The 18,554-nt window shown below is 35.5% G+C and overlaps 1 protein-coding gene across 2 annotated transcripts in view; it reads right to left on the bottom strand.

The window, feature by feature from the left end:
• Positions 1-18,554, bottom strand: part of ATAD2B (ATPase family AAA domain containing 2B) — a 155,889-nt gene that overhangs the window by 68,011 nt on the left and 69,324 nt on the right. For both annotated transcript variants that reach the window (XM_041755482.1, XM_041755484.1), the window contains exons 14-16: positions 15,044-15,203; positions 8,017-8,107; positions 1,112-1,423 (exon numbers count right to left, since the gene is read on the bottom strand). In XM_041755482.1, coding sequence (XP_041611416.1) covers positions 1,112-1,423; positions 8,017-8,107; positions 15,044-15,203 — 563 coding nt within the window. The remainder of the gene's footprint in view (positions 1-1,111; positions 1,424-8,016; positions 8,108-15,043; positions 15,204-18,554) is intronic.

The following is an 18,554-nucleotide window of genomic DNA, read 5'->3' as shown; positions in this document are numbered from 1 at the left end:
CTCTCTCTCTCTCTCTCTCAAATAAATAAATTTCTTATTTAAAAAAAAATCCCACGTACTTATTTTTTTTTAAGATTTTATTTATTTATTCACGAGAGAGAGAGAGAGGGAGAGAGAAAGAGAGAGAGGCAGAGGCACAGGCAGAGGAAGCAGGCTCCATGCAGGAAGCTCATTGTGGGACTCGATCCCAGGACCCCAGGATCACACCCTGAGCCAAAGGCAGATACTCAACCGCTGAGCCACCTAGCATCCCAAATCCCAGGTATCTTTAAAAAAAAAAAAAAAAAATGATACTCTCACAAAACACCCACATATTTACTAAAAATCTGTAAGTTATTTTGACCAAAACCAGTATTTCATATACAATACCTTGCTTAGCTACTAGGGGCTTGAATTATGGCCAACTCTTAAAAAAGCAACAAGGAACAAACTAACTTATTTTTTAACATAGTACACATCTATACATCTAGTTAAGAGAATCAAGAATTCCAAGGAAACAAAACCAATCTTAAAAATGCAGTCATTCAAGTAATATTAGTCTCTATATGGGTCTGCCATCTGTTATAGCTCAATGGACAAACTGAACTATAATCTCTATTGAGAGTGCAATACTAAAAAATTTATCTGCACTACAACCTGGGTGGGTACTAACAGCTGTGCTTCATACATACCTAACAAAAGTGTCAATTTGTTCAAAAAAAAGCAATGCTACACATGTAGGAGAAATGAGAGGAATTAAGATTGATAGAAATTATACTCCTCTCCAAAAAAAAAAAAAAGAGGTACAGAACTGTGCTACAGGTATAGATTTCAATGGATTTTATAAGCTAAATACTTAGTACAACTAATATTGCAAAAGTTAAGATAGTCAGAATGTCCCAAGAGGTAACAAACAGAACATTCATTCTTTCTTTTGACAAAGATTTACCAGGCAGCTACCATATGCTAGGCAATATGCCAGGCCTGAATATATCCCAGTGAGTGAAACACATATATTTTCTATACTCATGGCAAATGTAAAAGAATAACACATAAATAACCTTATGAGGAAACTCAAATTAATGTCTGTACGTGTTTCATTTTAATAATATGAAAAAGTACTTTATAGTACCTTCTTTCTTGTCACTCTGGCTAATTTCAGCATGAGGAAACACTTTTTGCAAGACTGCTAGGATGTTGTTGAAGCTTCTTTCCAGCAGTGGTTTTATGATGGGGGATAGTGCATGTCCCGAAGACATGACAGCACGCTGAGAAGCAGGCACAATATTCTGCATTGCATGGTAAAAATCTTGGGCATTGAGCACTATTGAGGAAACATCTAGCTGCAGTTTATGACTGCTAGCATAGATCTGAGGGTAACGCCTCCGCAGGGCAATCAGAGCAGCTTCAGTGCACAGGGCCTTGATATCAGCTCCACAATAACCTAATGCACAAAAGGAAAAGAATAACAAAGGTAAGTTTATTCTCCCAGTACCAACTATAGTTTGCAAATACATACATCTTTATCAAAGGAAATAATTAACACTAAATCAGTAATTACGTGCAGTTTTATCAGCAAAATCTGACCATTTAAGTCACCTAATAAAATTACTCTGTGAGACTGAAAATGTTTTGAATATTTTGGTTTTTTTTTGTTTTGAATATTTTAATTAACAAAGCATGAACTAATGATATCAAAACTAGCCATGTGGGATCCCTGGGTGGCTCAGTGGTTTGGCGCCTGCCTTTGGCCCAGGGCATGACCCTGGAGTCCCAGGATCAAGTCCCACATCAGGCTCCCGGCATGGAGCCTGCTTCTCCCTCCTCCTGTGTCTCTGCCTCTCTATCATAAATAAATTAATTGGGATCCCTGGGTGGCGCAGCGGTTTGGCGCCTGCCTTTGGCCCAGGGCGCGATCCCGGAGACCCCGGATCGAATCCCATGTCGGGCTCCCGGTGCATGGAGCCTGCTTCTCCCTCTGCCTGTGTCTCTGCCTCTCTCTCTCTCTCTCTGTGACTATAATAAATAATAAATAAAAAATAAAAATAAATAAAAATAAAAATTTAAAAAAAAATAAATTAATTAATTAAAAAAAAAACCTAGCCATATATTTTGTGCCAAAATCACTGATTATAATTAATGTACACCTTTCTTCAGGAAAGATTTTTAAAGAATACATTTCATCTCAATCCTTTATCAATATTCCTAATCATTAGTTTAGTCCTCATGACATTACACTTACCTATAAACTTTTCTAATATTACTAATTACCAAACATATATCAGGGAGTAGTACAAAGTAGAACATATGTAGAAATTTCAAGAACAGATCTACTCTACTACCAACTTTATGGATGCAAGCCACAGCAAGTTTATATCTAATTACTCAAAAAATTATACTTTAAAGTTGTCATCATCTCTGATAATTTCAAAGGTATTAAAGGGAATAAGAATTCATTGATTTTCCATGTTAACTTCCTTTTAATATATGTTTAGCTTAAAATAACTGATAATCTAGTTCTAAGGGTTATACCAACACAGGTTATTGTCCATTACCCATACTTCACTGATTACGTAGTTAACAGATCAAGCCTCCAGTGCTTTTAAGTCATTTCACTCATTTAAGCAACAAATACAAAAACACACAAACTGTTAGGTCTCAACCACAAAAAAGAGAAAAAAAACCTCAAACCAGCCATGTTGTTTTCATATCAGCAATTAAACTTGCATTTGGCCACCTCTATCAGTTATGCCAGCATTGGGAACCACTCAAACTAGTTTTAAAATTTTAAACCTGGGGATCCCTGGGTGGCTCAGTGGTTTAGCACCTGCTTTTGGCCCAGGGCGCGATCCTGGAATCCCGGGATCGAGTCCCGCATCGGGCTCCCAGCATGGAGCCTGCTTCTCCCTCCCCCTGTGTCTCTGCCTCTCTCTCTCTATCATAAATAAATAAGTAAATCTTTAAAAAATAAATTAAAAAAATAAAATTTTAAACCCTAAGCTCTTCAGAGTGGCATCAAGTTTATCTTTTTATACTTCGCAATAACCTTGTGCAACACTTAAATAATGAAAGGAAAACCATGAGCAGAAAAGAAATAGCCCCAGACTAATTGACAGAAAAAGAACATTAAGGCACAGAACTATATAAATTAAAATTAAACTGCAAGTGACCCACACATCTACAACTAAGTGTATGCATGTATATATATATATACATATATATATATGTATATATATATATATCCCTATTATTAGTAAGGCCATGATCCTTTAATCAAGTCCTACAAAAACAGAAAAATCCTCCTTACTCTGATCTCTTTTTTCCATAGCATGTGCCACCTTATCATTTACCTAATATGTTTATCGTCTACCTTCCCCAACTAGAATGTGAGCTTTGTGAGGATATAGGTAATTCATCAGTTTTGTTCACTAAACATATCTCATATACTGAAAAAAAAGGCCTGGCCTGGCATTCAATAAGTATCCAATAAATATTTCCTGAGTGAAAGAATGAATGAAAAAAGAAAGGAGTAACTCCAAGGTTATAGTTTGGGAATGTATAACTAACTGCAAGGTTATCATTTAATGCCACAAAAAAATGGAAGAATTATATCTACTGGGCTTTTCTTTGCTTTTTTTTAAAGAAATCTAAATTCTTTTATTATTAAGCCAACTTCTATGAATAAAAATTTCAATGAAAATTATGAAAAAACAGAAAAATATTACATTCTTAAAGAAATATTTATTCAAAGTGAAGGGAAAACTTAATATGACCTGTGAAAATCTAATTTGAAAATTATAACCAAATTAAGCACTAACATTGTCCCATGACAGCAACCAATCTCCCAAATAATTCTTCAGAATAACCAAATTTACCATTAGTCTTTCATTTTCTATTGTATTTCTCAATAAATAAACCTAAAAAAAAAGTATCTTTTCCTATGCTGAACATCTCTTAGTTATATTCATTCAACAAAATAACCGTACAATACCAGCTCAGTTACAATTAGTGAAATAATCCATTTCAAAGGAAGTAAAAAATAAACAACCACCTTCAAACAATATAAACAACCACATTTGTTTTTCTTCTTTAAAAGCATATACACAGTTGGTAAACATATCACATGATCCTATTTCTAAGCAAAAGCTTAAATTTTTTTAAAAAGCTAAAATAAAAACCTCAGAAACAATGCAAAACAGAAAAGCAGCCACTAAAAGGTATTTTATGTAGAAATGATGCCCATAACATCTGTTTGACATAATGTTAGTAACATACATAATAGCAATGTACTGTTCATTTTTGCTTAATCTACTAAAGATAAGTTAAAAGTTTATCAACAATAAGTTCCACTTAAATAAATCTTCACTTGGATTACCATAATCAATAGACTATAATAGAGAAGATTTCTCTTCATTACATTTTCCTGTGAATGAGAATTACTGGTTTATATCTTAGTTTTCAATATTGACTACTGATCTGAATAAACAACGAAATTGAAAAAAAAATAGATTCCCAACAAACTTAGTAAATCAGAATCTCTGGTGATTTAATATCATAAATGAGTATTTTCAGAAAGCCTTTTAAGTGATTCTGATATACTAAACAAAAAACTGAACTACTGGCTTAGTAGCTTCCTTTACTAAACTCTAAAACAAAATTAAAATTACATGATAATCATGGCTAAAGAGATTATATTTAAGGTCACATGTCTCGTTGTAAATAAAAGCATAAGGGATCCTTGGGTGGCTCAGCAGTTTAGTCCCTCCCTCAAGCTCAGGGCATGGTCCGGGAGTCCCAGGATCAAGTCCCACATCGGGCTCCCTGCATGGAGCCTGCTTCTCCCTCTGCCTGTGTCTCTGCCTCTCTCTCCCACTCTCTTCCTCTCTCTCTCTCTCTCTCTCTCTCTGTAGTCTCTCATGAATAAATAAATCTTTAAAAAAATAAAAGCAGGGGGATCCCTGGGTGGCGCAGCGGTCTGGCGCCTGCCTTTGGCCCAGGGCGCGATCCTGGAGACCCGGGATCGAATCCCACATCAGGCTCCCAGTGCATGAAGCCTGCTTCTCCCTCTGCCTATGTCTCTGCCTCTCTCTCTTTCTCTCTCTGTGGCTATCATAAATTAAAAAAAATAAAAAAATAAATAAAATAAAAAAAATAAATAAAAGCAGGGATCCCTGGGTGGCGCAGTGGTTTGGCGCTTGCCTTTGGCCCAGGGCGCGATCCTGGAGACCCGGGATCGAATCCCACATCAGGCTCCCGGTGCATGGAGCCTGCTTCTCCCTCTGCCTATGTCTCTGCCCCTCTCTCTCTCTCTCTCTGTGACTATCATAAATAAATAAAAAAAATTAAAAAAAAAATAGACCCATTTTAAAAAAATAAATAAATAAATAAAAATAAAAGCATATTTTTTCACTCTCCAAACTCTCCTGATTTAGAAAAAGATATAGATAATATGATCATTTTGTATATACAGGAAATACAGCTATTACAGTTAAAAGCTGATATTAAGGAAACTATCAACATCCCTTTCATAAGAGTTCCATAATCTTATTAATAATTCTACCATTACAATCCTAATACTCTGATGAATACAAATATCTAGATACCAAAGGAGAGCATTCTTTTTTTTTTTAAGTAAGCTCTATGCCCAATGTGGGGCTTGAACTCACGACCCCCGAGATCAAGAGTCACGTGCTCTACTGACTGAGCCAGCAAGGCATCTCAAGAAAAAGCATTCTTAAATACTGCCACTTATGGAAATTTGTCTGAAAAACTGAAAATATAAAAAGGTTATAGACTAGACAAGTGAAATACTAAAATTTTACGAAGTTATTGTAGAAGTAAAACAGCAAACGTAATGAAGGCCCACAGATAGACGCCTCACTGATACACTTTCATTGTTTGTGAAAATGAATAGAGAAACAGGATTAGATTTGAGATCCTCATAACCTTAAGCTCCTACTATTTGTGCACGTGACCTAGACATTGAAATTACGTGAGGACTACTTTTAAAAATCTCACCTATTATGCATGCAAACCCATCCACGTACTTGGGAATTTATCTCAAGGTAAAAGTTACCAAATCCATAACCTCTAACATGAGGTCAGTTGTCTTTGCAGTTTCATCAAGACTACATATTCTTTTTGTTAGGCATAAATTTCACTGAACTGAACCCGTGTATGTTAAAACATGTTCGGGATACAGAAAGTGATAAGTTCATAATGAATTTAAAATTTATTACTATTTCATTCCTGTTTGAAGACCTGCATTTGATTTGTTTTAATGTGAAACTGGCTTCTTACATGGAATATATGTCAAAATCAAAAACAGAAGTCATTTAGTTATAATGGATTTTTACATCACTCTCCAGAAAGAAAATGGTGTAAATATAAGCAGATTCTAAACCGCCGCCACCGCTGCCACCCACAAAAGGCAAGAAATGTTTTTCAGTCCTATAAGAAATTATGTCTTTAAAATGTTTAAACTTAAGAAACTGATTAAGAGCTAAAATAAATCACTTGGAATAATGAGAAGTAGTGGCGTTTGGAAATGAAAAAGGAAACTAAGATTCTTATATTTAGGATGAAGGATTAAGAGTGTAGTATTTCAGATGGTAGATAGGGTAACAGTAAGTAATTGTAAAACACCTATCTTTTAGGGAGTTTCCAAAATTATTTGAAGACTTCTGCTTATTTCAGTTAAGGATCATTCTGTGACAAATTCACAGAAAAATCTACAAAGAATTCCCAGTCTGACTGATACTCTAATAAAATAATATCACAAAAGTAGCAGGAAATCAAAGGGGTCAAATTTCAAAAAGGGAAAAGACTGGATTTTGTACCAAATACCACCCTCTCCCATAAAGCAGCACAAGGCTTTGCAAAGGTCAAGCCAAATTTACATGAAATGGGTTTGGCGCATGCTCTCTTATACCAGGCAAAGCTTAAACTGGAGTAGTGCTGGAGAGATTTACGTTTTCTCCTCACCAGAAGATGTCGAGGTCTTTGTGGTTCAAAAGCTGAGGGATGCTGCTTCGGAGATGGAGGTCCCTGTGGATGAAGAGGATAATTCGGATGTAGCTAACTGAATGGACTAATGTTCTATTTAAGTTTTAATATTTGATGGTGGATCACAATGATTTTTTAAACTATAGTTGTTCTTTCTGGTTTTGGTAACTTTGAAGTTTTCCCAAGTAGACTGCTGACTGTTAGTGAACTTATTTTGGGGATTTTTTTCATAATGCTTAAAAAGTTCATGGAGAAAGATTTTTTAATTTTTATTTGTGAGAGAATAAGAGGAAAACAGACAAAAGATAGAAAAAGAATGAAGGAGAAATATCAATGTGTATACTCAGTTGCTTAATATGTATTCATTTTTAATTCAGACCTAATTAGAGTCAAAACCTTGAATTCCATCTCCTATGTAAGATCATGTATGCACATAAAATACTCTCATTACATCCTTTTAGGACAGTAGTATTCATTCATCATTCACTCTGTGGGGGGGCGGGGGGATCTTCCACTCTGTGAATAATCTAACATTAAATTCGAAAGTTTTGTATTTTGGGAAATACTAGCAGATGCCAGTAAGTATTTTCTTTGAAGAAGACTCTCACTCAACTTCTTTTTAGACCACAGGCATGAAGATGAGCCCATCAGGTAATCTGCAAAGTAAAAGACTATAGTCCTGCCTTCAACATGGATCTTTATCTTTCAAGGTTAAGCTTATTTTTCCTAGTAAAATTTCTGAGGGAGAAATCCCTAAAAGGACACACTGCAGTAATATTATGAAAATCCAGCACTGAATGAAAAGCATATTACTTCTAGTTTTGTTAATAATCAAACACCTAATGGCAGCTAAGATTGTAATTTAGAAATGTTCAAACTTCAAGTGAAACGTTCAAAATAATTTTTACACTTAAAGGCAGAGCCAGCTGTGTCTATTGCACAAAGAAAGAACTATACTCATTCACATTCCAAACATAAGGGGAGGCTGAGCAGAACAAACAACAATCAAAGAATTCAAATAATAGCACTCACCAACACATTTTTCAGCCAATTCACCTAAAAAAGCATCTGACAATTTTGGATTCCAGTCCCTGGTATGGATTTGTAAAATATGTTTTCTTGCCTAAGAAAAAAAGTACAAATAAGTACAATATCAACAACCACTCAAATATATTAGCTGGAAGAAATTTATGCACTAATCATATCCCAGGAAAACAACTTCATTTTAAAAGCAATTTAAGGGATCCCTGGGTGGCGCAGCGGTTTGGCGCCTGCCTTTGGCCCGGGGCGCGATCCTGGAGACCCGGGATCGAATCCCACGTCGGGCTCCCGGTGCATGGAGCCTGCTTCTCCCTCTGCCTATGTCTCTGCTTCTCTCTCTCTCACTGTGTGCCTATCATAAATAAATACAATTAAAAAAAAATTTAAAAAAAAAAAAATAAAAAAAATAAAAGCAATTTAACATCAGGCTCCCGGTGCATGGAGCCTGCTTCTCCCTCCGCCTGTGTCTCTGCCTCTCTCTCTCTCTCTCTGTGACTATCATAAATAAATAAAAAAAAAAAAAAAAGGGGGATCCCTGGGTGGCGCAGCGGTTTGGCGCCTGCTTTTGGCCCAGGGCGCGATCCTGGAGACCCGGGATCGAATCCCACATCAGGCTCCCGGTGCATGGAGCCTGCTTCTCCCTCCGCCTGTGTCTCTGCCTCTCTCTCTCTCTCTCTGTGACTATCATAAATAAATAAAAAAAAATAAAAAATAAAAAAAATAAAATAAAAGCAATTTAAACACCATGGCATCCACATCAACTCTGATTCCCATAATAATAATATAGTAATATGTAGCAGGGATCATGTATATGTGTTTCACAAACTAACATATTTAATATTCTGAGAGGTGAAGGACTTGACTAGTGGAACATATGACTAAGTGATCTAGGACTAGATTCAAAACTAAGCTTCACTATTGTACATCAGATCATTTCTACCATCTAAATACATATGAACAAGAAAATTTAATGTGTTATAATATTTATAATCTTTTTATTGAAAAATAATTAACAGTGTTAAAAGTTTGAGATGTACAAAATAATGATTCAACAATTCCATACAAAAAAGAAAAAATCCATACATTACACAGTGCTAATTTTTTTTTTCTTTTAAAGTAGGCTCTAGGGATGCCTGGGTGGCTCAGTAGTTTAGCGCCTGCCTTCGGCCCAGGGCATGATCCTGGAGTCCTGGGATCGAGTCCCACATCAGGCTCCCTGCATGGAGCCTGCTTCTCTGCCTCTCTCTCGCTGTGTCTCTCATGAATAAATAAATAAAATCTTTTTTAAAAAAATACATAAATAAATAAAATAAAATAGGCTCTATACCTAACATGGAGCTTGAACTCACTACCCTGAGATCAAGAGTTGCATGCTCTACCAACTGAGCCAGCCAGGCACCACTTAGGAGTAACTTTTAAACAAACTATAGTTTTAGATTTCACAAAACTTTCGGTTATATCACATGCATGAGTTATTATAACTGATAATCAACTAAACAAATAATTTAAAACTTGAAAAAAAGTTTTAAGTTGAAAATTTTTTCAATGAAATAAAGAAATATAATGCATATTACCTTATAAATTAGTTGATGCCTTGGCATTTAATAATAGTTCAGTAAAAATTAATAATTCATTTTTTAAAAATTAAGTGTTTGAGCAATTCTAACTTTTTTTTCAACCTTAAATCTGACTGTATAGCACAACCAAGATTTTAACATCTTGATTTCAAATTAAATATCTTCTTCCACAGTCAAAAAGAAACTGAAGTAGTAGGAATCCACAATCAGCTGATAACACCATCATGAAGACTGACATCAGACTTTTATTTTCAGTTTTGCCTTATTTCAAGGAAGAAACACTTTGTAAAACTTGAATGCACTCATTCCAACAAGACTGCTACTTGAGTTTCTTAAGACCATGAAAAAGCAGGGGTGCCTGGGTGGCTCAGTGGGTTGAGCAGCCAGCTCTCAATTGTGGCTCACATCATGACCTGAAGGTCCTAGGATCAAGCCTCAAGTCAGGCTCCATGTTCAGTAAGAAGTCTGCTTGAGGATTCTTTCTCTCTCCCTCTTCCTCTACCCACCCCTGCTCTTGTGAGCACACACTCTCTCTAAAATAAATAAATAAATCTTAAAAAAAAAAAAAAAGACTATAGAAAAGCAACTTATAGGGATCCCTGGGTGGCTCAGAGGTTTGGCGCCTGCCTTTGGCCCAGGGCATGATCCTGGAGTCCCGGGATCGAGTCCCACATTGGGCTTCCTACATGGAGCCTGCTTCTCCTCTGTGTCTCTGCCTCTCTCTCTCTCATGAATAAATAAATTAAATCTTTAAAAAAAGAAAAAAAAAAAAGAAAAGAAAAAGCAAGTTATAACCAAGATGATAATCTTAGTGGCTTGATGAGAAATTTGGGGGTCCAGGACAAAAACATAAAGAACTCCAAAGTCATAAAGATAAAACTGTGCTCAAAAAGTTGATAAAATCTGGTATCAATAGCTATTGCTCTAACTCCAAGTTCTAAGTTAGGTGTTCAGCTATCAGAAATAAAGCAATGATGTGACACTTATTTTCTCCCAACTTGAAGTACTTGTATATTTAAAAAGTATAAAATCAAGGTCAAAAAAGATATCATCCTGAGAGCTTCTATTCTCTACAAGAAAACATTAAGAATCTATTTGACCTCATTAGCAGCACAAGCACCACTTGTAGAAGACCCTACAGAATTAGGAACACAACAACAACAAAAAAAAGCAGGCTGGAAGATATCTCAAAAAAGATCTATTCTTATCCTGTCATTTTAAAAATAAGTAAAATAAGTAAAAATAAGTAAAGGTTTAGAGAAATGAAATTAATTACTTAAGATCAAAGTTATTGCCAGATCTCTAAGACATTTAGTGCCCTGCTCTTTCCCTATATCAGTCTCCCTTCTTTATCATAAAAAGAAGAAATAGAAGAGTAACTCAGAAGAAGAAATTACTTAAATCAGAAATGCTTCATTATGTACTTTCTTCTATATGGCAGAATAACAGAATAAGTTCTAGCCTTCCCCTAAAAGAAAGTAGCTTCCTCTACTATTAAGATTCAGAGGCAAATTCAAGTTCCTCATTTTTCAGGATTCATAAATACACACATAACACTTTTAATAATAATCATTAAGTGTTGATGATAATAAAGGAAAAGTAACAAAAGAAACTAAAAAGCATCACTAATTCAAGAAGGTGTGTGCTATTTTATGCTAAGAGAGTTAACTAAAATTTGCTTTTACTTTTTTTTTTTTTCTAAGATTTTACTTCTTTGAGAGAGAGAGAGAGAACTTGAGAGCATAAAAAGGGAGGAGTGGCAGAAGGAGAGGGAGAAGGAGAGGGAGAGGCAGGTTCCCCGCTGAGCAGGGAGCCTCACTCAGGTCTTGATTCCAGGACCCTGGGATCATGACCTGAGCTGAAGGCAGGTAGGTACTCAATTGAGGCACCCAGGGCCCCCTACTTTTGTCTTTTTCTTTTTTTTACTTTTATTTGGTCAAACAGCAGGAGTGATGATATTCCATTGTCCAAACTACAGGACTAATATGAAACACTAACTGGTATCACTTTAATGTCCTAAATGGATCCTTCCTGCTACCTTTAATGCTCCCTAGGTCATTCATTAGGTCTATCTCCCAGTAGACTCGTTTAGTTTCTTTGTTTTCACAGTTTCTCATTCACACCTTGCTTCCTCATTCACCAAGAAAACCAAAGCAGTCAGAAGATAATTTCCAGAGACGCTCCACCCCAAATCTGTCCACCTGTCAGCATTTGTACCCATAATATTCTTTTTCCTAGTATCACAAACTATCCAATTCCTTTTTTTTTTTTTTTAAGATTTCACTTATTTATTCATGATAGACATAGGAAGAGAGAGAGAGACAGAAACACAGGCGGAAGGAGAAGCAGGCTCCATGCCGGGAGCCTGACATGGGACTCGATCCCGGGGCTCCAGGATCACGACCTGGGCCAAAGGCAGGCGCCAAACCGCTGAGCCACCCAGGGATCCCAAACTATCCAATTCCTATCTAAAGTCATTCTCACCACTCATACAATAAATACTATGGCCCCTCTTCCCTATTAGGACACGCTATGATAATTCTTTCTCAATTTCATCACCAAAATTTCCTTTTCTATTAGCTTTATGTCTCAGCTTAAAAATAACAGATTCTCTTGCCTCCAATTCCCTCAACATCTATCACCTCAATTTTTTGCTTCCTTTTGCAACAAAACTCCCTGAAAAACTTACTTTCATTCTCTGTCTCCAATTCCTCCCGTCCCGTTCTCTCTTAAACTAACCATACTTGTCAAGTTTTTTTTGCACCCACTACTAATTCACCTTTCTCCCATCTAGGTTCACTGATAACCTACATAATGCTAAACATAATGGCCCATTTACTGTCCTCATCTGACTTAACTGAACATCTGAAAAAGTTAGTCACACCCTCTTCATCAATACATTTTCTTCATTTGGCTTCCAGAATCCACTCTCATGTGGATTTACCTCACTAACTGTTTCTTAGGACAGAGGATTTGATAATCTCACCTAATCTTGTAATCTCAGAACTTTATCTAAGAAAAAAAAAAATAATAAAACAGTCCAAGCCTGTTCCACAGACACAGACCAAGAAAAATGACCTTAGGTTTAAGTTTCAAAGCACAATTTCCTTGAAATGTAGAAAATTAAAATTCACATGGAAAATCATGTCAAGATCTATGCTCTACAATGTAATAAACCACTAGCCACATAAAGCTTTTTTACTTAAATTTTTTTAAGATTTGTTTATTTGAGAGAGTGGGAGAGAGATACGGCAAGGGAGAGGGAGAGGAAGAAGTAGATTCCCCGCTGAGCAGAGAGTCCAATGCAGAACTCAATCCCAGGACCCTGAGATCATGACCTGAGCTGAAGGCTGATGCTTACCCAACTGAGCCACCCAGGAGCCCTCTTTCATGTAAATATTTAAGAAAATTTCAAATTCAGTTCATTATCACACTAGTGACATTTCAAGACCTCAATAGCCATACGTGGTTAGTGGATACTATGCTGGATCTTGCTCAATGTACAATGCAAATACAGAATATTTCCATCATTAGAGAAAATTCAATTGGACAGTGCTGATCTAGGCCTTGTTTATTGTTAAATCTCTGATTTGTGTGGGCAGTACCTGAATTGTGAGGACTATAATTAACGTACATGACTGAGGGCCACATGACTAGAAGACAATTGGTTAATTGAGATAATGGCTTTTCTGTGTCAAAATGAACACAGGCTATGTCGCTTAGAACTAAAACACAGGGCAACCGTGTCGGAACCCCTCTCACTCCTGAGAGCTTTCTCTGTATCTTTGCCCAATAAACTTTTATCACTTTACTCAAAAACAAAAACAAAAAATAACAAAAACCTAAACACATTCTCCATGTACGCTAGAGCCTAAAAGATGTGCTTGGACTGTAAGATGTCCCAAACAAGAGAGCTGATGCTTCCCCATACTGAAATAGACTGCTCCCACTTCAGTCGTGTCTCCTATAACTAAGCATACCTCTACACTTTAATACAGCCCTGAAAGCTATACTTGGGTAATGAAAATGATGCTGTATATACTATGTTTCTTATCCTGACAAAGTCAGGTAAATTCAGTACCAAATTAAAACCTCTAAGTTAGGGGATCCCTGGGTGGCGCAGCGGTTTGGCGCCTGCCTTTGGCCTGGGGCACGATCCTGGAGACCCGGGATCAAATCCCACGTCGGGCTCCCGGTGCATGGAGCCTGCTTCTCCCTCTGCCTGTGTCTCTGCCTCTCTCTCTATCTCTCTGTGACTATCATTCATTCATTCATTCATTCATTAATAAATAAATAAATAAATAGCCTCTAAGTTAGACAGTCAATCCAAAACTGAGACAACTACTAGGATGATAATCAAAACTACTAGTGGCTGTGCAGATTGATTTCAGACTGAAGTATTAATAACTGCTCTACACAGCACCATTGCCTTCATTTCCCTATAGTTTCTTACAGTCCTAATCACAGCCTTTCACATCTATGTATGTAAACCAGGCATTTTACATGGAGATCTAAAATCAAATATATATGATAATTAAATGAGTATATATTATATATTCAAAAATAGTATCTTCTTTCTTTAGGTTATATTTGTATAGGTATGCGTTTTAAGTGTTTTCATTAGGCTTATATGAAATAGTAAATTACATGAAAATATTGTCAAAGTATCTTCTCCACATATATCTCTCCCCTTTCAAACTTGAGTTCTCAGTGAAGAGATAATGATTAAATTGGTCAAACCAAGAACAACAATAAAAATTTTAAGCAGCGGACACATGAGCCCGGGGTCCTGGGATAGTGTCATAGTGGGATCGAGTCCCACATCGGGCTCCCTGCAAGGAGGCTGCTTCTCCCTCTGCCTGTGTCTCTCCTGAATAAATAAATAATTTTGTTAAAAGATTTTGAGCAGAGTTAGGGGAAAAAATGTATAAAATATTAAATAATATTTTACACAATGATTATACATTGTCCTGTTTTAATTATACATTCTTAAAAATATACTATAATGAGTAACTGTTGCTGTTTTTAGTTAAATATGATGTTATGGTCATTTCTGTGAAAATTTGCACATTGGGTTCACATTCATAAACTCGTTAATACTCTAAAAACATTATTTTTATGGGAACACAGCTCCCTTGGCTAATTGGAGACATATAACCAGTCATTCAAGATAATTACTACAATCTGGAGAACTAAAGAAAGAATAAGTAAGCATTTTAGTAACCTAATCAAGGGTGTTCCTCTTCCTAAAAGTCATAAATGTTCTAACAATTGTTAATAGAAAAGGACTGAATTATCCAAGTTTTTGAGACTTATGAAGATATCCCATTAGTACAAAATTTTTAAAATGAAAATTCATAAAATACCACTCTCAAAGTTCATATATGCTTCATAACTGGATCACAAATAAATCTTAATACATTAAAAACAGGAACTTTTACCTTTTGATCAGGCAGGTTGAAAAGGAATTCTCTGTCAAAACGACCCGGTCTCCTAAGAGCAGGATCGATAGAATCAAGTCTGTTTGTAGCACCAATAACAACAATTTCACCCCTATTATCTAATCCATCCATAAGAGCAAGGAGGGTTGACACTATGGAGCTGTAACAAAAGTTTCAGACAAAATTATAAATTAAAAAAAGGAAAGGAAAAAAAAATTATAAAAACTGCTGCTCATACTAAACTTTATTGGTCTTAAATGCTACTAAAATTATAGAATGAATAAATCTTAATGCAAAGTAATTAACAGAAATCATTTTTCAAAGTATTCAAATGATACATTAATAGATACTTAAAGCACAGAAACAAGAGATAAGGACTTTATCAAAATTAATTTTTCTGCTTCAAAGGGCACTATCAAGAAAAGTAAAAAGGCATCTAAAGAACAGGAGAAATATCTGCAAATCATATATCTAATAAGGGTCCAGGGTCTAGAATATACAAAGAACAATTACTACTCAACAATAAAAAAAGAAATTAACTCAACTTAAAAATAGGCAAAAAATTTAAAAGACATTTCTCCATAAAAGATATAAAAGAGGGCCCCAGCATCAGGGATATCCAAATCAAAACCAAATGAGTTACCACTTTAAACCCACTAGGATGATAATCAAAAAGACAGATAATAATAAGTGTTGACAAGGCTGTAGAGAAATGGGAACATTCAAACACTGCTTGATGGGAATGTAAAATGGTGTACTTCTTTGGAAAATAGTCCGATAGTTCCTTCGATTATTAAACAGAGTTACAATATGATCCAGCAATATCCCTAAAAGACTTGTACACAATGTCCACAGTAGCTTTATTCATTCATTCATATTCTACTTCTACAAGAAGTAGAAGCAACTCAAATGTCCAACAACTGATGAATGGATAAATAAAATGTAGTATAACCATACAATGAAATATAATTTATCAAAAAAAAACAAATGAAGTACTGATAAATGCTATTAATGCAGATGAACCTTAAAAACATTGGGACTAACTGAAAAAAAAAAAAAGCCAGTCACATAAGTCCTCATACTGTATGATTCCATTTATATGAAGCACCCAATAGGCAAATCTATACAAACACAATGTGTATTAGGGGTTGCCTAGGGTTTGTGGGTAGGGAGGAGTTGAAGAGGAGGTTGGAGAGAGATGGATAAAGGTTTGAAGCTTTCTTGCTGGGGAGATGAAAATGTTCTATAACTGATTATGGTGATGGTTACACAACTCTGGAAATATACTGAAAGCCACTGAACATATAATTTAAATGACTGAACTGTATGATATATGAACAGTATCTCAATAAAGTTGTTTTTAAAATTATAGCACATGGCTGGCTCAGTCAGTAGAGTGTGTGACTCTTGATCTCCAGATCATGAGTCTGAGCCCTACAATGGGTGTAGAAATTACTTAAAATTAATTTTAAAAAATTTTTAGAAAAAAAATAAAATTAGAAAGTAAAAAAAAATTTTTTTAGAGAAATATTAAAGTCTGTTTTTAATAGACAGCAATCTTGAGGAGGTTTATGTCTGGCAATATATATGATGTTTAGAGTTCCTAAAGAATTACATTTGCATTATTGTTAAACTTTTGATTTTTTTTTTTTTTAATGATAGTCACACAGAGAGAGAAAGAGAGAGAGGCAGAGACATAGGCAGAGGGAGAAGCAGGCTCCATGCACCACGTCATGCCTGACGTGGGATTCGATCCCAGGTCTCCAGGATCGTGCCCTGGGCCAAAGGCAGGCGCTAAACCGCTGCGCCACCCAGGGATCCCCTGATTTGTTTAGAACAGCTACTATTTTAACTAAGTTCAATCAAAATCATTTTGTGCATATTTTAGCTTTTGAAACTATTAAACATTTCTGAATAAAAATGTTGCATGTCTAATTATAACAAAAACTGTAGTTCTAGTAACAAAGGTCTTCCTACTGTTTTCCAACTGTTCTCACTTCTATCCTTTTATTCTTACTGCTAACATCTACCTAAAATAACTTCCCCAATATGCTCAATAAGTTAAAGAAATCATTCTCACTCCCAAAAAACTGTTATAAATGTTTCTAAAAACTATAAACGGAATCAAAATGCTAGAGACATAGTGTACATACATAGAGTGGATTTGTGCTTGCTCTTTTCTAATTAAATAAGTGAAAATTAATTATCTAAGTGTCTCATTTCAGATATAATAGGTGCAAAGTAAGTATCCCTAAGTGTTAATTTGTATTTAAACTCCAATTTCTCCTTAGGTATTTCAAGTGTTTGTTCAGATTTATCAGCATTTTTGGGGTGACTGGGTGGCTCAGTCAATAAAGCATCCAATTCTTGATTTCAGCTTAGGTTATAACTTCAGGGTCCTGAAATCGAGCCCTGCGTCAAGCTCCAAGCTTAGTGGGGAGTCTGCTTGAGAGACGGTCTCCTTCTCCTATTGCCCTCCCCCACCCTCTCAAATAAATAAATCTTAAAAATACATACATTTATCAGCATTGTAAAGTATTTTCTACAAGGGTTTTCAGAAAACAAAGCCTCAAACACAACCAGAAACAGAATTACAACCTAGCTGAGATTCTACCAAAAGCTGTCTTCTTCAGAAAGATCAAACACCAGCCCGTGGATCGAAATCCTTTAGTAACCCTTATTACACTCAAAGTCCAAACTACTTAATATTATATTAATATAATAATTAATAATTAATACAATATTAATATTATATTTGAAGCCTAGTTGCCTGTCCTATCCCTTTCTCCTACATTATCTTCTAAAAGCATCTGTATTACCTTCAACTAGAATAAAATAAAATCAACTGGAATTGTCTCATATGGTGTGAAGGATCCAGTCTTATTTTTCACCAGATACCCAATTCTGCCAGCATTATTTATTAAAAAGGTCATCCTTTGCTAACAGCACCGCATTGACTCTTTTGTTACAAATCAAGCATCCATCCATATATATTTGTAGATTTTTATATGGCTCTGCACTCTGTTCCATTTGTCTGTTTAGTCTTCCATCAACATCAAATTATCTTAACCTTAAGAGGCCTTAATAACCAGTAGAGCAAATACTCCCACCTTGTTTTTCCTAAGTCTCCACTGTTCTTTTTCTTTCTCCACTGTTCTTAATCCTTATTTCCATATAAATTCCAGAACTGTCTTGTCAAATTCTACCCCAAAACAAGTTGTGATTTTGAATAGAATTATACTGAATCTATTGATAAATATGGAAGAACAAACAACTTATAAATATGAAGTCTTCCAACTCCTGTACAGGATTATTTCTCTCCATTTATTTAATCCTCCTTTAATGTTTCTGAATTGAGTTTTATTCTTTTCTCCAAAGACGTACATGGAACTTAATTTATTCCTAGTTTTCTTATTTTCTAATGAGTTTATAAATAATAATTTTACATTTTTATGTAGAAAACTGGTACACAGAAGGCAAAATTCTCTACAATGGTTGGTTTAACCTTGCT

The sequence above is a fragment of the Vulpes lagopus genome, chromosome 5 (genome assembly GCF_018345385.1).
Source record: "Vulpes lagopus strain Blue_001 chromosome 5, ASM1834538v1, whole genome shotgun sequence".
Lineage (NCBI taxonomy): Eukaryota > Metazoa > Chordata > Mammalia > Carnivora > Canidae > Vulpes > Vulpes lagopus.
Note: the sequence above shows the minus strand (reverse complement) of the source record. Positions and strands in the feature narration are given on the sequence as shown.